At 44.8% G+C, this 25,150-nt stretch overlaps 1 protein-coding gene across 6 annotated transcripts in view; it reads left to right on the top strand.

The window, feature by feature from the left end:
• Window positions 1-25,150, top strand: part of LETM2 (leucine zipper and EF-hand containing transmembrane protein 2) — a 37,488-nt gene that overhangs the window by 4,730 nt on the left and 7,608 nt on the right. For 3 of the 6 annotated variants that reach the window (XM_028707712.2, XM_077919754.1, XM_028707711.2), the window contains exons 4-10: window positions 384-527; window positions 1,798-1,935; window positions 2,592-2,795; window positions 6,668-6,787; window positions 8,399-8,506; window positions 10,120-10,206; window positions 18,227-18,301. In XM_028707712.2, coding sequence (XP_028563545.2) covers window positions 384-527; window positions 1,798-1,935; window positions 2,592-2,795; window positions 6,668-6,787; window positions 8,399-8,506; window positions 10,120-10,206; window positions 18,227-18,301 — 876 coding nt within the window. Of the gene's footprint in view, window positions 1-383; window positions 528-1,797; window positions 1,936-2,591; window positions 2,796-6,667; window positions 6,788-8,398; window positions 8,507-10,119; window positions 10,207-18,226; window positions 18,302-22,330; window positions 24,756-25,150 lie in introns of those variants that run through there. The other 3 variants (XM_028707709.2, XM_028707710.2, XM_077919755.1) reach the window with 2 other exon arrangements.

Here is a 25,150-nt window from a genome sequence, read left to right as displayed (position 1 = left end):
TGAGGCACCATTTTCTTCTCAGATTGCTTAGCTATGCCTTAAAGAAATAAATCTGAAAGAAGTGTAGCTTATAACTTTAAAATGATATCAGCGTAGCTTTAGCAAAATGAAAGATAGTGTCATAAACAAGAAAATGGGAGCTAGCTTAACATTTCTCCAGCCATATAGGAGACTAAAATCCTGCCTCAACAAAATTATTTGAAAGACATCTTAAAAACAAGTAGGAAGTGCATTGCAAAGCTTCTCTGAAATTCCAGAGCAACAAAAAGGCACTTAGCCTTGCTGATGTCGCCTTCCTGGTTCTTTTGAGCAGGGCCTCTGCTGACAAGTTGAATGCATAGGAAGAGACTCTGTTGTTCTGCTTTGTGTCTTAACCTCTGCAGCTGATGAGAACATCTGCTGATCTTTTCCGGCTGGTTCCCTTTTTGGTGTTCATCATTGTGCCCTTCATGGAATTCCTCTTACCTGTATTTCTGAAACTGTTTCCTGAGATGCTGCCTTCAACCTTTGAAACCGAATCTAAGAAGGTCAGTGTGAAAAGCAGCTCAGCCTTCGCCTCAACCACAGTGTATCATAGCATGATGTGGCACCACTGTGTCAGGAATTCTCTGCCTCCAACTCTGCTGCATCTGTTTGCTGTATGGGAACCAATGTCTCCATAAGCTGTATGAAGGGGGATAGAGAGGCCCAAGTTCAAATCCTCTCGGCCTTGGGCTGAACACACTTGCATGTACACTCTCTTCACCCACAAGGTTATTCTTAGGATAAAATGGACAAGTGGGAGATCCTATACACTACTCTGAGCTTCTTGAAAGAAGGATAGAATAAAAGGATAATAAGTCAGATATGGGTAAGTGCCAGGCATTATGCTTTCACAAGTGGGGATGAGAATCCTAGGTATAACTTGATACCTGCAACACCTAGCAATCTAGGTGTGCAATCTACATCTCAGAATAGAGTCTCGAATGGAACTGAGTCTTCATGGCGTCAAGATCCAGCCCCCTGCCTCCTTTTGTAGCATCTTGCTGATGAAGAGTTTGGGAAAATGCAAAAGCTTGTTCACTCCTAACAAAAGTATTGCCCAACAGTGGATTTGGGAATGAAATAATAGAATAAAATATAAGTGGCAACCATTTTGGTACGTTCAGTTGATGCACACCCACCAATGTGCAGCTCCCTTTGGACGCAGAAGAGGGTGGAATGGGATGAGGTGTGTTTATGCGTGCTCCACCAATGCACGTGGGGGCCAGGAACAGAACCTGCGCACAAAATGGTTGCCACCTATAGAGAGGAACAGGCACCTTGATGCAGTTAAAGCAGCAGTCAGGAAAACTGTACTTCTGTATCTCACAGGCAATTTTAGCATTCATTCTCATTAAGAACCTACAGTAGTACCTCTAGCAAGTCTTTGATCTCTTGTTATCTCCTATAAATTTAAGCCATGAAAAATAACAGTGGAACAGAAACTGACTAGCTGTGAGCAAAAGGATAATATTGGCATATCTTACAGCACAGAAGGCTCACCTGTGGCCTTGCAGATGTTACTAGACTATAAATCCCATCGTCCCTGACCATTGACCATGCTGGCTGAGGCTGATGGGAACTAGAGTCCAACAGCAACCATAGGGCCCCAGGTTATTTCTTGTCCCATGACCCTGCCTTATAGGGTTCTCAGCCACGACTGGACCTAATGGTCAGGGGTCCCTTTACCTTTACCTTTTTAAGAAGTACTGAAAAAGCTTTTGAATATTTGAAATCGTTAGATAACTGCAAATGTTTATTATTATTTGTATTAAGGAAGAAAAGCAGAGAAAGAAACTGAGTGCAAAGTTGGAACTAGCCAAATTCCTGCAGGAGACCATCGCAGAGCTGGCCAGAAGAAACAAAGCCAGTACTGGAGAAGCCACGAAGCAATTCTCTTCTTACGTTCAGCAGGTACAGACTTCTACTGCTCATCAGCTGATGGCTGGCTGGCAGCATGCCTTGCTCCAGCAAAGGAAGGAACCATCAGACGCCCCACGCTTACACCCCCACCTGACATCACGGGTGACATCTGCTGAGGGTGACTGGGCATGGCTTCTCAAAATTGGTCTTGTGGGCCAAATTTGGCCTGCAGGCTGGAGATTCCTCAGCCTTGTTCTAGCGGAAAGTATTTGAATCCCCTCGCCACAATAATGTAGTTAGGTTTTGGAGACCACATAGAAGCTATGTCTTCCTATTTAGGCATAGGAAACTCTTCCCAACATTGTTTTCTTCTTTTTGTTTTTACCCATTACTTGAGGGTTTAGTGCAATATATCAGTTGCACTCAAACTCAGTACAGTACATAGATTCCACATTGAGAGTTTGTCTGTAGCAGCACATTCCTCAGCTTATACTTCAACAATGTTTCAAGATTGAGTAATCCCAAGGCCTCCATAGAACGTATCTGTTGGTCTTGCCAAATTTCAGGACCTTTTGAGAAGAGATTCTCCATGTCCTGAACATTATATGTGCACTAAGGAAAGAACTTCCACTTGTTTGTGGAGCATGTATGGGAGGAGAAGGAGGAGGACACATTCTTGCTGGAATCTTATTCATTGCTTTGTACAGGTTCGGCATAGTGGCCAGCAGCCCAGCACCCAGGAGATCGTGCGGTTTTCAAAGCTATTTGAGGATGAGCTGACCCTGGAACACTTGGAGCGGCCACAGCTGGTGGTCCTCTGCAAATTGCTTGAACTGCAGCCCATTGGCACTAATAACCTCCTCCGCTTCCAGCTTTTGATGAAGCTCAGGTCTATCAAAACAGATGATGAAGTAAGAGACCAAAAAAGAAAAAAAAAGAAAATGTTAACAGCTCTCTGCCAGCCATTTCTCTCTTCTGATACCTGAGTCTAAAAGGTGCAATCATGCCCAAGTCTCAGTGCTTTGGTCTGACAGATTATGTTTTCCACAGTCTGTGAAGGTAAACACAAAGTGCTGTGTGTGAACTCCCAATTACTTTCATGTAGTAAGTGCTGCCTATTTTCTTTCTCGCCATCCTAAGACTCCAGAATATTTCAGTTGGTCTACATAACAAACTTTCATTTAAAAACCTATAGCGTTCAGAGAAAGTTGAAAAAGTTAAGCTTTGTACAAGTTGCCCATGGATGCTGGAATTTAATACAGATGTCTGCAAGGTCACCCTCTAATGGATATGGCAATGTGGTTCTGTGCCATAACATCAGATTCCTGCACTGAAAGGGGTTGGACTAGATTGCCCTCGGGGTCCCTTCCAACTCTACCATTCTGTGATTCTATCACCTCTGCCACCAAGGTACATTTAAGCAGTTTGCTGCCCTGCTAATACTGAAATAGTTCAACCAATGACAGTGACAGGAGACCTGAAGCCACTTCATTCCCACCCATATGCAGTCTTAATGTGAGGTCAGAGCAGCTCAGCCAATGGCAGGAAGAGGCAAGGCAGGCACAGAGATTTAAGATGTAGGCAGATATTGCCGGTGTGAATAAGTTAGATGGCGAGGAAGGTTTTTACAGGAGAATTAAAAAGACAGGCCGTTTAATAACAACAACAACAACAACAACAACAACAATAATATAAAAAATAATTTATTTATACCCCACCTATCTGACTGGGTTTCCCCAGCCACTCTGGGCTGCTCCCAACAGAATTAATGATGATATGATAAAACATCAGACATTAAAAACTTCCATAAACAGGGCTGCCTTCAGAGGTCTTCTAAAGTCAAATAGTTGCAAACCCATAGCACTACCCCCCACTCTAAGAAAATCACATCTGACATCACATGTGTGATAAACCAAATGGAGCTCCTGTTTAGAAAAACAACAGAACGGTTAATAAAGGCATTGGAACACGCATTACCAACATCATCATAACACAATTACACTTTTAACCCAACATGGTAAAAGCTTATTCCCAATCCATCAAGGTTTCTTCAGGTCTCCTGCTTCCTTCTTGGTGCATACTCCAGCCCAGGGGTCGGCAAACTAAGGTCCACAGGCCAGATCAGGCCCAAATGCCTTCAGGACCCGGCCCACGGACTGTCCGTGGATGGGCGTGGGGATTCTGTTCATTCGGGCTGCGCCACTTTTATTCCTGCGCCATTCCATTCCCCCCCCCCCCCACCGTGATGGTGGTGCCTCCTCCCTCCTGGCTTCTCCCCGCCCTGTCTAGAGGAGGAAGGGGTCTGGGCTGAGCTGGCTGAGCGCCATTTTAAGCAGCCCCCTCTCCAGAGCCAGCCCTTTTGCGCCACTCGTCTTCCCTCCGCCATTGCCGCCCTGGTGCTCCTGTGGGCCAGAGAGCGAAGCGGACAAGCTCACCCCGCCTCCCCACGAGAAGAAGCTGCGGCAGCAGTCCCTGGGAAGGTATGCGCAGCAGCTGCGGGTGGGGAGGAGGACTTCTTGCCCCCCATGCCTCTTCTCCCCCCCCCCACCCGGTGCCGCTTCTCCGGTCCGCCACAAGGTCTGAGGAAAAGTGGACCGGCCTGTGGCTAAATTCCCCCCCCCCACCCCTGCTCCAGCCTGGAGCAAAAATAGCTTTCAAACACATAAGCAGAGTAATTCTAAAAATGTTAAACAGTCAGAAATAATAAACATGCAAAAAAACCCTGTGTTTCAAAATCTATTGCAAAGACTGCCTTGGCCCAGTATACCTGAAGGAGCATCTCCACCCCCATCGTTCTGCCCGGACGCTGAGGTCCAGCGCCAAGGGCCTTCTGGCCCTTCCCTCACTGCAAGAAGCAAAGTTACAGGGAAGCAGGCAGAGGGCCTTCTCGGTGGTGGCACCTGCCCTGTGGAACGCCCTCCCGTCAGATGTCAAGGAGATAAAGAACTATCTGACTTTTAGAAGACATCTGAAGGCAGCCATGTTTAGGGAAATTTTAATATTTGATGAATTATTGTATTTTTAAGATTTTCCTGGAAGCCGCCCAGAGTGGCTGGAGAAACCCAGCCAGATGGGCAGGGTATAAAAAATTATTATTATTATTATTATTATTATTATTATTATTATTATTATTGCTACTACTACTACTACTACTACTTGCAAGAAGAATTCCTGCAGCAAAAGTGAACAAACCCAAACCCCTGTCCCTTGCCCTCCCCCCCCCCCCCCAGTCAGGCTGCATGGCCCTTTGCCTTGGGGTTTCTTAGAGTTTTCCGGCTTGAGTGAATCACACTGCTACATAGAGTTCCTTATGGCATTTTCACAAAGTTCTCATTTCAAGCAAGTTAAACAACTACTTTGGTGCCAAACTCACAGGTTCTGCTTCTCTGGTTGTGGGTCAGAAACATTAAACCCACACCCCAGTCCCAAAATAGTTCCTGTATGGTCTTTTAGGTTAGTTAATCGGGGCACCCATTGTTTATCTGAAAGTGATTGAGTGCTAGCTATACTGAATCAGCTAAAGTGTCTCCATAATGCTTCTCTCACTTTCTATGGTCACAAATTTTCAAACTTGCATAACCACAGCTGTGCATAACTACAGCTTTCAGTTACTAAGACTAGGACTCGTAACCAAATAGGGATTTTGATTTTTAATCAGTAGGCTGATTTTACACTTGCACATTGCTAAAACTTGGATAGAGGTGACTTTTGATGTATTGACAGAAGCACGGTAACCTAATAAACCCAAAGCTATGATTTGTTGTTGGAATGAAAGCCACGTGTAATTTTTTTATTTTTTATTTTTTAAAAAAAAAAATTTGATTTTCAAGAATATAAACATATAACAAAACCAATTCCGAATCCAAATATTGAGATTTCTCTAAATCTCCTGACTTCCCCCCATCCCTTCCCCCATCAACTGCATATCAATACCTCTTCAATTATTTTTTATCTTTCTAAGTTATCCATACATTCTGTTACATTACAAGTGTGTTTAAAACCTGCTAATGTTTTAACCTTCTTACAATAATCTTGTATATACATTATAAATAGTCCATCAACTTGGTTTGCCATTTTTCTCTGGTTAGGGTTGTCTCTTCCTTCTATCTCTGGGCTAGTAATGTCCGTGCAGCTATTGTCACGTACATGAAAAGTTTTTTCTGGTCCTTTGGAATCTCGGTACCTATAATTCCTAATAAAAAGGCTTCTGGTTTTTTAACAAAAGTTATTTTAAACTTTTTTTTTCATTTCATTATATATAATTTCCCAGAAATTTTTAACTACAAGTCCACCACATATGATAAAAGGTACCTTCTTTTTCTTTACATTTCCAGCATATGTTTGTACTTGTTCTATACATTTTTGCTAATTTTACTGGGATCAAATAACACCAGTACATCATTTTAATATAGTTTTCTTTCAGTGAAGAACATGCCATAAATTTCAGATCTGTTTTCTATAGCCTCTCCCGGTGTATCATTTGTATATTATGTCCCAAGTCTCCCGCCCAGTGTATTTGACCTGTTCATCTTTTGTATGCCATTCCATTCCATGGCATATGAATGGAATGGTGTAATATGTTTTTTCTTTTCAAAAATAGTTTAACCCTCTGCATTGCCAGGAAAAGGCTCTTTGTTTTACTCTTAGTACTTCAATTTGTTTCTATAGTATGTGTCAGTGAGAGAGTGTTACCTTCTGAGTTCACCACTTGCTGAAAGGGATGGTGGCCTGATTTCCAAAAGAAGAAGGTGGTGCTAATTTGATCTCTCTTTGCTCTGTGCAGATGATTGCCAAGGAAGGTGTTAATGGCTTGAGCGTGTCTGAGCTGCAAAGTGCCTGCAGAGCCAGAGGAATGAGGTCCTTGGGCCTCACAGAGGAGCAGCTGAAAGAGCAACTCAACCAGGCAGGTTGGGGATGAGGGAGGGTGGGGAATCAGCTCCAAGAAGAGAATTACTCTTTTGTATTAAATTTACCGTATATTCTACCCTTCCTCCCAAAGGAGCCCAGGGCAGCAAGCAACAAAGGAGCAAAAGAATTAAAATAAAGCAAAACATTAAGAAAGCTAAAAACATTTAAAAACAGTCAGCTACCCCTCACAACTAATAATTTCAAGGTTGCCAGGAACAGCATTCATTATTCTGAATAATTTCCCCCCTGCATCTCCTAGATGTGCACAAAATATACTACAAGCTTAAGCCCAAGTTTAGCCCATAGATTCATGGAGGAGGAGAGATCTACTCATGGATATCTGCAGCATCCAGAATCAAGAGAGGAGCTGGCCCTGTGGGCAGTGAGGGGGTGGCAGGGAAAGGAGAGTGGGGAGAGCAGGCTGCTTGCAGGCTTCCCATAGCATCTAGTTGGTCCCTGTTAGAAGATGCTGTGTTCAATGGCCTGTTCTTATGTCATAACAGAGTACATCATCTGATATAACAGGACCCTTAGGGTCTCTAACAGAAAGTAGTGCTGCTTTTATGGCTAAATCCCAATTGGATCAACTTAGTTTTCCCAGTGCTATTCCCCATTATCAGACTTTAGTCTTACATATTTAAACATCCTGTTCCAAATTAGGTGAGAGCCCAAATGAGCTGAATTGGGTGCCATCTCACATGAGTCAGCAGTTATTGGTAGGAGATTCAGCATACCAGGATTAGATCCTGTGCTGAAGGATCTGAGTTCTGTGCTGAAGGATCTGAGTTCTCTTGAGCAAGACTTGCAGCTAATCAGCAAATTCCACCACTTTGCTGAAAGCTAGCTTAAGCTGCCGTGTAATTTTGCACTCCAGCATCCCTAGGTGGCCCTCACATGTCCCCACTGCCTTTTCTGCTGGGAGCTTACAGGAAGTGTGGGGCCTCAGGTAGATGCTGAAATGGTGGAGCCCCATATTTTCATGTCGTTGAGGAACCTCTGGCATCTTTAGGTCTCCCCTTCCCCTGGGTGAGCTGCTGTCCATTGGATTTGAGCTCAGGCCAGCATGAGTCCATAGGATATTCCGGGGCAAACTCCAGCAGCCCCATCTCTGCAGAGGCCTGCTTTGCCTTGAACTCTTACTCTAAAGCATTGTGGGAAAGGAACACAGGAATGTTGCAGGATTTGCTTTTCAGTTCAAACAACTTAAGAATGATATAGATCAGGCAGAAGATGAAGCAAGTATGGGCAGGCTGCCTAATGATAGTTGAGATGCCAGCCTCTATCTGAACAACTGTGTAAAAATCATAGAATCATAGAGTTGGAATAGACCACAAGGGCCATCGAGCCCAACCCCCTGCCAAGCAGGAAACACCATCAGAGCACTCCTGACATATGGTTGTCAAGCCTCTGCTTAAAGACCTCCAAAGAAGGAGACTCCACCACACTCCACCACACTAAAGGGAGGTTGCTTGTCCATGTGGGAAGGTGGCCCATGCTCCAACACTTGCACATGGATTTTTCAGGCTCACTAAAATGCAATTCCCCACCACAGTTTAAATCAAAATTCTCTGACACCGTCTTTCTCTTGTTTCTTTCTGCTACACAGTGGCTAGATCTACATCTTAGAGAAAACGTTCCTCCTTCTCTGCTGCTACTTTCTCGTGCCTTATATTTGACAGAGGTGAAGCCCAAGCCTCTTGTGAATCCAGCTGAGGTGAGCAGGATCGACAGCAGCAGTGTTCAAGAAATGGACCTGGTGGCTTCCTGAGGAGGAGTGGGTTTGTGAGGCTAACAGGGATGACCTAGAACCGCTGCAGCAGAGTTTTTACAAGAGGGGCAGACCCACCAATAGGTGTGGGGAACTCTTCCTTCCCCAGTTTTAGACCACACATGATTATTTTGCAGGAGCACTTATGGCTAAAAGGTATAAAGAAGTAAATATAACAAATGCTCTTAATACACACTTTGTTAGGTCCAGTCTAAGTTAGTTGAATTTGGGTCCTGATGAAACCAGTCAGTTTTGTCATGACTTTTTAGTTCCTGTTGATATCGTTGGAACCGAAGTCCAGCTAACTTGCAGCTGAATCCTGTACCTGTTGGCCCATAATCTCATTAAGTCTAAGTAAGATTTATTCCGAAGAGTGTATAGCATTGCAGCTTTAATCCTGAATGTGTCTGTGAAGTTCGAAAGCTGGCTCTTGAACTCTCATCTCTCTCCTCCCTCCCCTGCACCTGAAAACTGAAATGGCACCTCCTGAGTGAGGTTAATTACAGTGGTACCTCGCAAGACGAATGCCTCGCAAGACGGAAAACTCGCAAGAAGAAAGAGTTTTCCGTTTTTCGAGGTGCTTCGCCAGACGAATTTCCCTATGGGCTTGCTTCGCAAGAAGAAAGCCCATAGGGAAATCTCCGGGGACCTCTTTTAAAATGCTGGCGGTCCCCCCCGCCTGCCTTCCCGGGATAGCGGAGAAGTGCAGCGCGTTTCTCCGCTATCCCGACGGCTTTTGAAGGCAGGCGGGGGGGGGGAGCAAAGACTTTCGCCCACCGCCGGCCTTCAGAAGAGGTCCTGGACCTCTTCTGAAGGCCGGCGGGGGGCAAAAGTCTTTGCTCCCCCCCGCCTGCCTTCCCGCGACAGCGGAGACTTCTTAAAATGTTGGCGGTCGGCAGCAAAGCCCTCCTGCCCCCAGAGCTTGCGGGGCGGGAGGTGGGGAGAAGGGCTTTTCTTCCCACCGCCAACCTTCAGAACAGCCTTCTGAAGGCTGGCGGTGGGAAGAAAAGCCCTTGTCCCCCCCCCCCAAGCCTTCAGAAGAGGTCAGGGGACAGACTGTCCCCGGACCTGGTCTGAAGGCAGTTTCCATAGGAACGCATTGATTGATTTTCAATGCATTCCTATGGGAAACCGTGCTTCGCAAGACAAAAAACTCGCAAGAAGAAAAAACTCGCGGAACGAATTAATTTCGTCTTGCGAGGTACCACTGTAGACAGTTTGGGAAACCCCGTGTTTTGTCCTGCATCAAAAATGTCCTCCGTATGGGCATCTGCAGCACTGCTGCTTCCTTCAAGGCTGGTCCCAAGAATGCAGATCTCAGGATGCATAAAGTCTTTCACAGACTTCTTCCTTCCTGATGGCATCTGCACACAATTCCCAAGTGACACACTTTGTTTCTTGTGGGGTCCAAGTCTCAGAGACGGGTGCTGTAAACCCAAATTAGCACTGCAGGAAAGCCTTAACATTTTCCCTCTGTAGATAATCAGGGTGAAGGCAGTCTTGCTTCACTGAGATCTAGAAAGCCAATAATGACACCAAGCTTTCTGTTCTTGCTTTAGCCTCTGAAGACCGAGGGTGATGCAGACACAGATGATGAGGATCATGAGACCTTGTTGGATTCTGCCCCCAAAGTACAGGAAAGAAAGGTGAGAAATGGTGTGTGCTCTTTGGGTGTTTTCTCAAAGCTTCTCCAATAATTAGGCTCATAAGTAACTAGTAGGGGGCTCGGACTTCCGGCGAGGCAGCATGGCGGCAGCAGCAGAAGAAAAGAGCTCCTGAAGCCAGCCAGAGTAAAAGGCTCTGGTGACCGATTCCCGGACCCCCCAGAACTGCTGCTGCCAGCACTGCCAACGGAGAGGAATTGGGGGTGCCCGGGCATCTATCAAAGGAGCCAAAACACCCCCCCACGACCTTGATTGAGCCGGAAAGGCACCCGACCCCCCCCCCAACAGCCGAGAGGAGCTCCAAAACCCGGAGGACAGTGGAACTAACGCAAAGAGGGAGAAAGAAAGGGAGAGAGAGGAAGAAGAAGAAAGAAAGAAAAAGGAGCCCCAAATTTACCGTTGCTGCCCCCATCTCTGCCGACGGGAAAGCAGAGGAGAGGTAGGTGAGCACGGTGAAGGCAAAATAGGCTTCGGGGAGGAAGGAAAAAAAAAACAAAAACGCACGTGGCTGAGCCCTACCGGGAGCTCCAGCGGCAAGGAGAACACAGAGAAGCTGCATAACAAAGGAGACCACAGAAAAGAAAAAACAACCTCCCCCCCCCTTTTTTTTAACACCCCCTTTTTTTAACCCTTTCCTCCCCCTCCCTCCCTCCCTTTAAAGAAAATATATATATACATCTTTCTTATCCCTCCCCCCCCATATACCTACTTTTACCACTTTTCTTTTTAAAAGAGGGGCCACTGCTGCTGCAGCCACCCTTTATTTGAATCTTTACTTTTATTTCTATCTTTTCTACTCACTATTTAAAGACACACTTTTCCACACACACATCCTCAATTTAAACCTCATTTTATTTCCACCTCAAACCCCCCTCTTAAGATTTAAAATGGCAGTACCCAGAAAACAGCCCTGAACCATCACAGGCCATTTCCTGGGACTGCCACTCCGCCCCAGACTTTCCACTCTCTTTTACCTACCCTCTTTTACCTATACTTTACTCATTTAAAAAAAAAACAAAAATAAAAAGCTTTATTTAAAGACACCCCCCCTTTTTTTTTCACCTTTAATTCTCATTTTTATCTTTTACCCGTACATTTTTGGTTGCTTTTCTGCAGACGGAGAGTGGTGGCGGTGGTTGGGGGGACATATTATTATTATTTTTTAAAAGACAGAGCAGAGCCATACAATTATTCTTCTTTTCTTTCTCTTTTTAAAGCTCTTGTTCGCCTGCTCCTGAGGGGGGAATCTTTCGCCCCCAGCTACGACCACCACTCTCTTTTAAAACAAAAATTTCCTCCATATACCCATTTGGAGAACAAAAAATAACTGCATGGTTTTGTTTGATTTGTTTTTCTTAAGAATAATATTTCCCCCTGGTTATTGTTGTTATTTTTTGCTTGTGGGAAAGTAATTAAAAATGGAGGAAAATTAAACATATACCCTCTAATCTCTTGCATCTCTACCTGCTAACCCCCTTCCCTTTATATGAACTGTCTGTCCGTTAGTATACCCATCTCTACTTACCTGCCCCCCCCCGCCTCGGCGGCACCGCTGAGGCATCTACAGAAGCCCTAGAGAAGTTCTTAAAACACAGGCTAGAAGTGACACAAATGACCACCTAATCGAAACGCTCTGTAAAAGCCACCAGCCAACAAAGCCTGATCAGCTCAGCAACCCAACAATACCCAGGAATCACCACTGCCACAACTCCTAACCACCACACGCCCAACCCCAAGAGGACGCCAAGCCAACCTCAAACCAAAACCATCAGGGAGACCGAGATGACACCAACCAGGGAGATGGCAAACAATGCTAAGATGGTAGCTCCCCTTCAAGATGATGACCACCCAATAACGAAACGAGATCTGAGGGAAATGGAAGCACGATTAGAAGAAGCACTGAAGGCCACAATGGCTCCCATGCAGGTACTAATCAACAATCTAACCTCCAAAGTGGAAGCTCTAGAGAACAAGAACCAAATGCAAGAAAGAATAATAGAACAATACCGGGAGGAGAACGCACGTGTGAACAAGAAACTGGACGAACTGGTAAACCAAATGGAAGCAGAACACAACGAGATGAAAATTAAGCAAGCCGACCTTGAAGACCGCAATAGACGTTGTAACATCCGCTTCCGCAACTTTCCTGAAAAAACAGAGGAGAAAAGCCCAGCGGACCTAATTATACGCTGGCTGAAAAACACAATCCCAAGCCTGAAACTTGAGGCAGAGGACTTGGAGAGGGCTCACAGAGCCCTAAAACCTATGCCAAAACCCAGCGCCCCCCCGAGAGACATCATTGTATGTTTCACACGCTACCGAAAGAAGGAAGAAATATGGCACCAACTCAGAAACTCAAGCAACCTTCGATATGGAGAAACCCCCATTCTGGCCTTACAGGACCTATCTCAGGATACCCTAAACCGGAGGAAAAGCCTGCGCCCATGCACCCAGCGTCTCCAACAAGCAGGGATCAAATACCGATGGGGCTTCCCCTTCCGCCTCATTGTAACAACGAACACAACACAACACATGGCTACCAACATACCTGAGGCCCTGCAACTACTAAAGAACCTTGAACTCGACCTCCCGCCGGAATGGAAACCGACAAACCCACCAAGCGACAGCCCCAACCACGAGGAAACAACAGCAAACAACTGGACAATGGTACAGAAGAAAAAGATACAACAGAAGCGGCGCAACAACGCAAACCAATACAGGCAAGCATCATGCTCAGAACCGTCCCGCCGGCCATACGACACAAGAAACCAGACCAAGATCAACCAAACCAACTCATCGCAGATGGACAACCCTACAACAACAACAACCCCGGCTGAAAGAAGCAACCAGGAAAAAACCACAAACTGAAGGACTGGTGATTCCCCCCCCCTTTTTTCCCCTCCCCCCCCAAAACATAGATTTAGTTAACACCATCAACACCCCCCCCAGCCCCGCACCCCCACAGAAATCCCCACCCCAACACCAGTCCAGACGACCTCAACCACATTCCCCATCACCCACACCTTCAACATCCTCATACTCCATACTAAGGAAAAACAACTCCAACCTTAATAACACAACCCACAATCAGGCTAAAATCTGATACCCAACCAGCACTATGGTGGCACCAGAGCGTACCAGCACCCACATCCCCACCCCAACACACCAACAATGTTGCTCATAATACTGGCAACACTGCTTACAAACCTTATACCTGACAGCGACGTTACAAAGTCACTTCACACTGTCTCGCTGATCACCCCCTATCGCAGACAACAGGGGGGACGGCCTGTCCTTGAACACGGCCTTCCACACCAGCTGAGACCTAGGACCAACTGGCTAAATGCCAGATGGCCCAAAATACCCCAAACAAACACCTATATGACTACATATAGGAAACTCCCTACAACTTACCCCCTACTCTTTAACCCAAATCTCACTCTAATCCTACTAGCCCCCCACCCACCACACCCTAGGTCAGCGCAACCCCACTGGTTCTTTAAACAACACGAAGAGAGAGACACAAGACAACCCGAACGGGTTGGCAGGGAATCGCCCCACATAATAGATAAACAAAATGGCTAACCTAAAAGCAATTACATTAAACGTGAGGGGGCTGGGAAACCCCATCAAAAGAAAACGCATCACCTCATACATAAACACCATGAAACCACACATCACCTTCCTACAAGAAATACACAATCCACCCAAAGGCAGCAAACTCCTGAGCGACCCCCGCTTTAGTCAACAGTGGGTCGCACGAGGCTCAGGGAAAGCCCGTGGTGTAGCCATAATACTCAGTAGGGACCTGAACTTCACTGCCACAACAGTCCTCAAGGACAAAAAAGGCAGATTCATTTTCGCTAAAGGGACACTAGATGGCAAAATCAAACTGACAATCGGCTCCATATATGCCCCAAACACGAAACAACTAGAATTCTTCCAGAAAACACTAAACAAATTCCTCTCCTTCTCTGAAGGGGAAGCAATCCTAGGAGGGGACCTCAATCTAAATATGAAAGGTATATCCCTGAAAGATATCCACCCCACAACCCCATGGGCAACCTTCCTCCGAAGGAAACCCCCAACAACCAGGAACTCTTACAAGTTACTAAAAATGCTAAAAAACAGGGGTCTCTATGACATTTGGGGTGAGCAAAACCCGGGAGACATCAGCCATACATTCCAATCGGGACGCCATGATACAGTGTCCAGACTGGACAGCATTCTACTCACACAGGGTCTGATTCCCTCAGTAGAATCAACAAACATAGGTAACATTAAAATCACAGATCACGCCCCAGTAGAAGTCACTGTTAAAATAGGAGAAGGAACACAAACCACCCCATCCTGGTCCTTCAGTCCCATCCTAACTACAAACAAACAAATTAGAGAGAGTCTCACAAAAACCCTCCAAAACTACTTCAAAGAAAACGATGTAAACAATACAACAACCCCCCTCCTATGGGACGCAATGAAAGCGGTCACCAGAGGAGCTTGCATAAAAGAGAAAACATTCCTTAAAAAACAAACCTCCTCAAAAATTAGCAAAATAGAACAAGACATCACAGCCCTCTCATCACGCTACAAACAAACAGGATCTAAAAAACTCCTCAAACTTATAGAACAGAAAAGGAGAGAACTAGACTCCTTAGAAATCAACAAAACAATGATCAACATTCTATACTCTAAACAACGTTTCTATGAATATGGAGGGAAAAACTCCAGATTACTAGCAAATAGATGTAGGAAAAAAGCACTCAAAACAAGAATACACTGCATCACCAAAAAAGACGGCAACATAACATTCTCCCCCAAAGAAATAATTTCAGAATTTGCAGAATTTTACTCCAACCTATACACCTCCCATAACCCACCAGAGAGGGAAATCAAAAAATTTCTAGCAGGACTGACCATGCCTACCCTAACTGATGAGGAACAGGAATTCATGGATAGCCCTATCACCCCAGAGGAAATAGATGCGGTCCTCAAAAACTTGAAACCACACAAAGCCCCAGGCCCAGACGGCTTCACAGCAGAATTCTATAAGAAATTCAAAGAACCCTTGATGCCCTACATGACCCGCCTATTCAACGACATCATAAAAGGAGGCCCCATCCCCAAAACCTGGACCCACTCCAAAATAGTCTCCATCCCAAAACCACTAAAAGACAGCCTCAAAGTAGAATCATACCGCCCAATCTCATTAATAAACCAAGACTACAAGATATTCACATCAATCTTGGCCAACCGCCTAAAAATCTTCCTACACAAGTTAATAGCCCCAGACCAGACTGGCTTTGTCCCTGGCCGCAATATAACAGACCCCATCAGGAAACTACTGAACCTGATCGAACACAGCAAGGCAACCAAACTCCCATTGACAATTATGTCCCTAGACATACTCAAAGCCTTTGATTGCTTGGAGTGGAAATACATATTAGCAGTACTAACTAACATGAAATTTGGCCCCAACTTCCTACAAATCCTCAAACAAATATACTCCCAAGCCTCAGCAAAATGCAGAACTAACAATATGGATTCTAACACTATAGCTATCCAAAGAGGCACGAAACAAGGATGCCCACTGTCTCCCTTCTTATTTATCCTGGCTCTGGAACCCCTAGCAATCCGCATCCGAGCAGCCGCAGACATCAAGGGAGTGGAAATAAAAGGCAGGACCTATAAATTAGGGCTCTTTGCAGATGACCTAATGGTCACAACACCAGACCCCATAAGCACAGCAACCTCCCTAATCAGAGAACTCAACGCATTTGCAATGGTGTCGGGCCTACAGGTAAATTTCACAAAGTCAGAAGCTATGTGCTTCAACACCCCTCCTCACACCCAAAAAGAACTCACGAAGGTCACCAAAATAAAACTTTGCCACACCAAGTTCAGATACCTAGGGGTACAAATAACCAGAAACCTCAATAAATTATACCTCCACAACTACAAGCCCCTGTGGCGACAAATTAACAAAGACCTAAAGAGATGGAATAACATGAATTTCACTCTCTCAGACAAAATAGCCATGATCAAAATGATCACACTCCCAAAACTAACCTACCTATTCCAAACCCTCCCAATCTGGATCCCCTCAACCCAACTTCACAGTTGGCAGAGAAAACTACACTCTTTCATCTTCTCACATAAAAAACCAAGAATAAGCCCCAAATACCTGCACCTCCCCACCTCAGAAGGAGGATGGGGAATCCCCAACATAGAAGCATATTACAACGCCAACCAAATACGCCATATAATCCCATATATACTAGAAGATGAGACAAAACAATGGGTACACCTAGAGAGGGACACAATTGAAAACACCTGCACCACAACATACCCACTCCTCCCAAACAAACTAAAGAAAATTCCCACAACACTTAACAGGTACACACAGACCATGCTCAAAGCATGGAAAACACAAATAGGCAAACTATCCCCAACCCCATCCCCACTAATCCCCCTGGCATACCACCCATTATTCCACCATGCAGCACAAAACCTCAAGATAAAAACCTGGCGAACCAAAGGCTTGTATCGCCTAATAGACTTTTATAAAAATAACAAACCCTTGTCAACACAAGAAATACAAGACAAACTAGAAGACACCCAAATGCCCTGGTTAACACAACACCAACTACATGCCCTCTTAAACAACCCAACAGTAAAATCAGCAGCAACTAGGCCCCTGACAACCTTCGAAAACCTCCTCCTAACAACAAAGGGAAACGGTAAAGGGATGGTATCCGCAATATACAAAATACTACTCCAAAATCTCGCAAATCCCCTAGACGCAATCAAAAATCAATGGGAGAATGACATAGGCTATGAGATAAACCCCACTCAATGGACCAGAATGTGGTCTAAACCCCCCTTTAAATCCATATCAACGAAAAGAAAAGAACTCACACTGAAACTCACCTACAGGTGGTACCTAACACCAAGGAAACTAGCGCTAATACACCCAGGAACCTCACCAAAATGCTGGAGAGGGTGCACCTCCACAGGCACATACTTCCACATGTGGTGGGAGTGTCCCAAAATCCAACTATTCTGGACAACAGCCATACAAGAAATTTGTAAAATAACTAAGCAAGTAATAGACACCACCCCAGAATTGGCCCTACTAAACATCTTCCAAGACAACAATGCCCATTTACACCACAAAGAACTCATAACCCACCTGCTCTCAGCAGCCAGAAACACCATAACCAGACACTGGAGAGACCTGTCAGGAGTAAGCATGGACCAATGGTATCAAATAGTATGGGAAACAGCCCTACTAGAAAAATTAACCAACAAACTGAAACTGACACGGGGACAAACAGAAGAAGATGCCTTCACCCCGGTATGGCTCCCCTTTATCACACACACAGCCCAACAGGACAATGACAATAATCCACCAACAGCATACAAATCAATATGGCTAACCTGATCCAAAACACCCACCCACCTCACTCACACACGAAAACAAAGATCACCACAGCCAATCACAAGCAAACAATCACACCGTAGGCCAACCCCAACCTCTCTCACCACCAAAGGAACACAAGTGAACAACACAAGCACGCTGACACCAAACTCTACACACATTAAACATAATAGAAACACCGCCACCCAATCCCACCCTTATCCATCTTCCCTCTCTCCACCCCCTTTCTCTTTTCTCTCCTTTTTTTATTTTTATTTTTATTTTCTTCTCCCCCTAATGCCTCAACAAATGAAACGGATTTGTAAAAATGTTACATGGGGAAAAATATATATGAGGCACTACACTTCTGTAAAACAAGAAAATCCTTAATAAAATATTAAAAAAAAAAAAAAAAAAAAATAAGTAACTAGTAGGGTGTTCACCAGTTGCCCTCATGATTTCTTTCTTGAAGAACACCAGGGCTCTCGCAACAAAATTGCTTGGGTTCATCGTTCTATTTTTTCCTTCTGAATCTTGGCCTACAAACCAGTTCTCTGACCTTATTTCTCTCTCTCCCTCTTGAAGAGTGAAGAATTTATATTGCAGCCAACAGAGAAATTACCAGTTCCTGAGGTGTCAGTCAAGCCTCCTGCAGGAGAGGTGAGTTCTACCTCTTTGCCTCTTGCGCTGCAGCTTGTAAATAAACAATGACTAAGCTGACAGTATTTAAGACTATGTACCACACGAATAGATTTTTGTTTTATCATCTTAACCAAACAAAATAGTTATTTAAATTACTGATGAAATAGAGAGTCTGGGGAAGATGGCGCCGGGTCAAGCCTCAACTGAGTCTCTGCTGCATGAGTAGGAGCTCTAATGATCAAATTACCCTGATAAAAAGGCTCATCCTTTGAAAATACCTGCCAACTTTTATCAGTAAAGGACTCTGGGAGCTGTCGGGTGGACTTTTAAACCTCCCCTCCCTTTTAAAGCTACTTAAATCAACTTTGAACCACCTCCCTTGAAAAGCCCATAAAGCTGTGGGTTGGATAAAATAGCCCCATTTATTTCTGGTACTTACAAGACAATGTTGCAAAGAATTTAGGATTTCACCTTTATAACCTGTAACAACTCTCCCAAAGAAAAAAACAGGCCAAAATTTCAACCTACTTCGATTCCAAGGCTGATGAAGCAAATAATCCAGGAAACCTCCATTCTCACGAGTGGTCTATTGACCACACCTGGATTGGAAGGGAGGAAAAAACTAACGTTGGAGGTGAGGGAGTGGACCTGGCAACAAAGCTAAAACAAGCTGAGCTAGCCAAAGAGGGAAGTGAAGAAAGTTTAGAACAGGAGCTATTCCTGGAAAACCCAGAAGCCATGTTAAACAAGACTCCCCTCTCCTCCCTATCAGGAGAGAATTTAAGGTGCCCTTCCCCGACTGAGCCGATTGAGACAGACAAATGGCCAAACAGCTTAAGGTTACAGCACCCGGACAACTTTATCTTCTACCTGTCAGGGATGTTTGAAGAGTTACTCAAAACTCATTTCACACAGATAAGCAAAGAACTTGAGCCAATTAAAAATTTCCTTTTGGAAAGCTTGAACCTGCTTACCACCCTAACTGAATTGATTAAGAACCATGAGGCCGCTTTCCCTCACATGACATCTGGGACTAGGACTAATGGAGGTGAAACTAAGCCGGGACTCGATTACAAAAAAACAAACAGAAACAATTCAGTGCAGGAGGGAGGGTCCCTTGCTCCCAAGAAACCGACCTTAAAGAGAAAATGCTCAACACAAAAAATGAATAAGACCAAAAACATCAAATTGAGAGGCCATAAAGGAGCGCCGACCTGCCGGACTGAAAAAATGAATTTCCAGAAGCTCTTTAAGGTGCTGGAGAATATAACAACAAAGAACTCTGCTTCTACAACCCAAAAGAAAATCACAAACTCATGCATGCCAATAAAGCACTCTGAGGAAAAGCCCCACGCCCCAGCAGATCACACACCGCCCTCTAGTGGGAAAATAGGAAAACCAAAGGAAATTTCAGCTCCCAAGCAACCAACCCTTCTCTTGACATCGCAAATAAATCCTGTGTACCCTAATATAACAAAAAAGGATCAAGATAAAACAACACAGACTTGTTGGAAGCTAACGCTAAACAAACACAAATTTGCCTTCACAATACTTCCCACAAACAGATGTCATCCATCATAGGTTGGACTTGATGGCCCTTGTGGTCTCTTTCCAACTCTATGATTCTATGATTCTATATGCTCAAAGAAAAGTAAATATTCCCGAAAAAATCGGAATAGTCACCAGGGGCCTCGTGACAGCAGAAAATATCATCAAGGTAAAATTCCTCCCTCATGATATGGCCCAAAATAGGGCTATAGTGACTTTTAAGGACGGGCTCTCAACTTAACAGACCCTTTCAAATAAAGACAATTTCCTGAGGGCTGGCTTGCTTGTGCACCGTTTCTTCGAAACATCGAAGACCCTTCACCATTTCTAGGAGCACATAGGCCAGTCAGACCAAAAACCAAAACCAGCACTGCAATCCAACAGTGCCAGAAACGGTAAGCCGCTCTACCCAGAGGCTGGCAACCTTAAACAATCTGGCAGGCTGTACAAAACCCCACCCTCACCAAATAAGTTAGAAAAGGATTTCTCCTCAGAGGATGAACAACTCCTAACAACCTACCTCGAGCAGATCCTACTTTCCCAGGATGCACTAGCTGAAAGAATATCGACCATCCTCTAGCCCTGCCTCCTCCCATGGAATTTAATTACATCAATTGCAAATCAAAGCCTTTAACCAATGAGGAATGGACAACTTGTTGATATCTGTCTCCAGAAGAAACGGGTTTTCCTACACCTCCACCAACAACCCAGTCCAAATCGCAACAAGTTGAACCAGTGGTGCCAGCGCCAGGAATTGGATCAATCTTCATGGATTGCCTGGGAATCCTAGAAGCCATTCATGCAGAGGAATGAAATAAGGTGAGAGGCACAAATACAAGATGGGGGACACCTGGCTTGAGAGCAGTACATGTGAAAAGGATCTAGGAGTCTTGGTTGACCACAAACTTGACATGAGCCAACAGTGTGACGCGGCAGCTAAAAAAGCCAATGCAATTCTGGGCTGCATCAATAGGAGTATAGCATCCAGATCAAGGGAAGTAATAGTGCCACTGTATTCTGCTCTGGTCAGACCTCACCTGGAGTACTGTGTCCAGTTCTGGGCACCACAGTTCAAGAAGGACACTGACAAACTGGAACGTGTCCAGAGGAGGGCAACCAAAATGGTCAAAGGCCTGGAAACGATGCCTTATGAGGAACGGCTAAGGGAGCTGGGCATGTTTAGCCTGGAGAAGAGGAGGTTAAGGGGTGATATGATAGCCATGTTCAAATATATAAAAGGATGTCATATAGAGGAGGGAGAAAGGTTGTTTTCTGCTGCTCCAGAGAAGCGGACACGGAGCAATGGATCCAAACTACAAGAAAGAAGATTCCACCTAAACATTAGGAAGAACTTCCTGACAGTAAGAGCTGTTCGACAGTGGAATTTGCTGCCAAGGAGTGTGGTGGAGTCTCCTTCTTTGGAGGTCTTTAAGCAGAGGCTTGACAACCATATGTCAGGAGTGCTCTGATGGTGTTTCCTGCTTGGCAGGGGGTTGGACTCGATGGCCCTTGTGGTCTCTTCCAACTCTATGATGATTCTAAGGTCTTAGCGGGTGTCTGCCTGGACAGACAAATTAATACCCCCAAATTAGTCTTCCCCTCAAAAGGCTCCCCCATTCCTCCGCATCGTGGCTCAATCAAGCCAAACTCAAAGGACCTGAGGAATCAGCAGCAGAAAACAGCTATGAGAGCCTGGAATCTAAAAACCCAAGAATCAACTGCTGCCCTAAACATCATCTCCTGGAATGTTGCCGGCTGGTCCAGATGCCTCTCCCATTCTACAGACATTCCCTTCTACCGTCAAAGCTTTAATATCATTGCTCTCCAAGAGACGTTGGCGGCTGAAAACCCATCATTGGAAGGATACTCCACATATGCAGTGAGAGCGGTTGCAGGCAGAGGACCAGGGAGGGTTATGCATCCTAATCTCACTCTGCCTAAACGCCACCTGTAAGGAATTGTCCCCCGTAGACCACCTAGCAGTGGCCCTACTCATATCCTGGGGAAACTACAGTTCACTAATTATCAATGCTTATATCCCCCCAACAAGCAAAAAAACCCGATATTGAGGGCATCTGAAATAGACTGGACTCTTATGTCAGGTTACTGCTAACGGACTATCCGGGAGCAAAGGTCCTGCTGGTGGGCGACCTAAACGCAAGGCTAGGTCCTGATGACCCCAGTTTAGAAACCAAATACAGGCAAAAAATAGGGTACCCTGACGATTTTGGCCCGGAGGCTTTACAACTACCAAGGCAGTCAAAGGATCAACATTCAAACTTTGCTGGAGCCTGCCTCCTCAAATTCTCTAGGCAGCTAAGTCTTCATATCCTAAATGGTTGCACCAGGGGCGACATCCCCGGGGAATATACATTCATGTCTGGGGTAAGATCCAGCAGAATTGATTATATGTTGGCGGACAGCGAATTGCTAACAAAAATAGTGAATTTAAAAGTGCTCCCATTCATAGAGGGGGGCCATTTCCCTTTGCACCTCCAGGTCTCCGTTAAACGAGTCACCCTTCCTGAGAACAGTATACCCTGCAGAGATCACCGCATTAGAGCGACCTGGTAGCCAAGTCAAATGGACCCCTGCACTTGACTTCAAACCGAAGAAGATTCTAATCTCTGAAAAACTCCGTACAATTTTAACTGACTTTGGGGATAATCCGAGGCCTGAGGACCCAGTTTCCAAGTATGAGAGCCTGCTCCAACAATTAAAACCCTATCTTTTTAATACCACAGAGAAAAGGCCAACTAAACCAATAACATCAAATAAACCCTGATTTGATTACACCTGCTTTGAGGCAAAGAAAGTCCTGCAAAATGCTTGAGAGCCAGTGTGGTGTAGTGGTTAAGAGCGGTAGTCTCGTAATCTGGGGAACCGGGTTTGCGTCTCCGCTCCTCCACCTGCAGCTGCTGGGTGACCTTGGGCCAGTCACACTTATCTGAAGTCTTTCAGTCCCACTCACCTCACAGAGTCTTTGTTGTGGGGGAGGAAGGGAAAGGAGAATGTTAGCCGCTTTGAGACTCCTGAAGGGGAGTGAAAGGCAGGATATCAAATCCAAACTCCTCCTCCTCTTCTTCTTCTTCTTCTTCTTCTTCTTCTTCTTCTTCTTCTTCTTCTTCTTCCAAAGCTGCCCTGACAGCCGAAAATTCTGTCAGACATCAAGCCTATCTTGCTGACCGTGCCCTAAAAAAAGAGTATAAAGACCTAATACTCCACCAAAAGAATGCCTATACCAGAAAATGTTGGCTAGAATTAATTAGTGTGACAAAAGCAAAAGATCAGACACTATTCTGGAAATTGGTAGCTTCTGGCACCCATAAAGCTATTTCCCCCTTACCCTCACAAATTCCCCCTAGCCTGTGGGTCTCATTCTTCCAATCTTTGTATGAGGACACTGAACCTCCACTACAGAATTATAATATAGAACAACTGGCTAAATGGCCGCCTGTTTCAGTAACTGAAGTGAAAACGGCCAAAGCCCCAGGCTCAGACGGCATTACGCCAGAAATGATAAAAGCACAGGCGGATTGGTGGGCACCTTTCTTAGCCAACCTCTTCACTTACATAGATGACACTGGCCGCATCCCAAGGGAATGGGGAACAGCCATAATAGTCCCAATCTATAAAAAGGGCAACAGAGGGGACCCAGCGAATTATAGGCCGATTAGCCTATTAAGTGTGATCAGTAAGCTCTACGCAAAGCACCTCCTTAATAAGTTAGAATGAAGATATCCTGGCAAGAGAACAAGCAGGCTTCAGACCCGGAAGGTCCACGACCGATCACTGCCTACGCTACAACATCTCATCGACAAATACAAATCAGGAGGGCAGGCCTCACTATACGCGGCCTTCGTCGACCTAAAAGCAGCATTTGATACAGTCTCCAGAACCAGACTCTGGGACAGACTACAGGGTACCAATATAGATAGAAGGCTCCTGCTCCTAATTCAGGCACTGCACGCAAACACAGCTCTTAGAGTCAGGTGCAGCCGCCTAGGACACCTAATGGACCCAATTAAAACCTTCAAAGGAGTCAGGCAAGGGTGCCTATTGGCCCCTCTACTATTTAATTTCTATCTAAATAACTTAGTAACTGCACTTAATGACTCAGAACTCCACCCTCTGAAGCTTGCAAATTGGCATATTTCGGTCCTGCTATATGCCGATGATGCGCTCAAAGACTTTGCACCTGTCCATTGGGAGAGATAGGAAGCCCAGAACACTTGTTCTTCAGATGCCCCTTTTATAAAGAGGCACGTAGTAAGATCATGGATCCCCTACTGGTGAGGCTCGCCGACCTCCCGCAAAAGCAAAAATTTGACCTTTTGCTGTTGGGCAAAGATCAGAAGATGACCTAGATGGTTGCCAGATTCTGTGTACAGATCTGTAGGCGCAGACCATCGCCCAACTCAAAATAGTCCAGCATAAAAACCCCCAAACTCGGTTCCATGGGTGACTCTAAGTCAACTCCCTGGGATAGTTTATTGTTGCACATTGTGTCTAAATTTAGTGTTGTATATTGTTTTAATTGTCCGTTTTAACTATATTTGCACAGTAGTTTTTAACATTGTGAGTGTCCTCTATTTAAGAGGCTTCTACTCTGCAGCCTCTTATAGTTGTTTTATCTGCGAGTCTTTTAGTTCTTATGCTCTTACAGTTGTTTTAACTGCGTGTCTTTGTTGGTTTTTAGCTCTTATCTGTTTTAATTATCAGTTTTTATCCATCCATTATCCGTGTTTAATCTTGTATTTTATTCAGATGTTTTATCCTATGCTTGTTTCTTTGTCCTTACTTGCTCCAACATTTATCAGTTAAAAAAATCCTAACTACTATTTTATTTATATGTTTGTTTGTTTTTTATCCTGGTCTGTGACCGTAATAAAGTTCATTCATACTGATAAAATATACACATGAATTACTGAGACCTCAATATGGTGTTTTTTTTCTTCTTTTCTTGACCTGTTGAAACATATATAACAAGGTGATTTAACATTTTATAAGCAAATCACCACTCAGACAAGTTGATTAGAAAGTGCAGTTAGGAGCAAATGACTAAGATGAGAGAGAGGATGCTAGAAAGCTCTTCCGATGAGAGAAGTGCATTTTCAGGTGCCAAAGACTGAAGCACCATGAAATCAGTGGAATGCAATGCTATGGCTGGACTGCAAAAGAACTGCTGCTGTATTAGACCCATGTTGCTATAAAACTCCCTCTCTCCTCCCTGTGGACACTTATTTGGAAGCAAGGCCTCTGGAACTGATCTCCAAGTGCCTTGTGTTTTGTATCAGAAGGTGACCATTTGCATGAGTA

Source organism: Podarcis muralis, chromosome 15 (assembly GCF_964188315.1).
Source record: "Podarcis muralis chromosome 15, rPodMur119.hap1.1, whole genome shotgun sequence".
NCBI classification, from domain to species: Eukaryota; Metazoa; Chordata; class Lepidosauria; order Squamata; family Lacertidae; genus Podarcis; species Podarcis muralis.
This window is presented reverse-complemented; position numbering and strand designations above follow the sequence as displayed.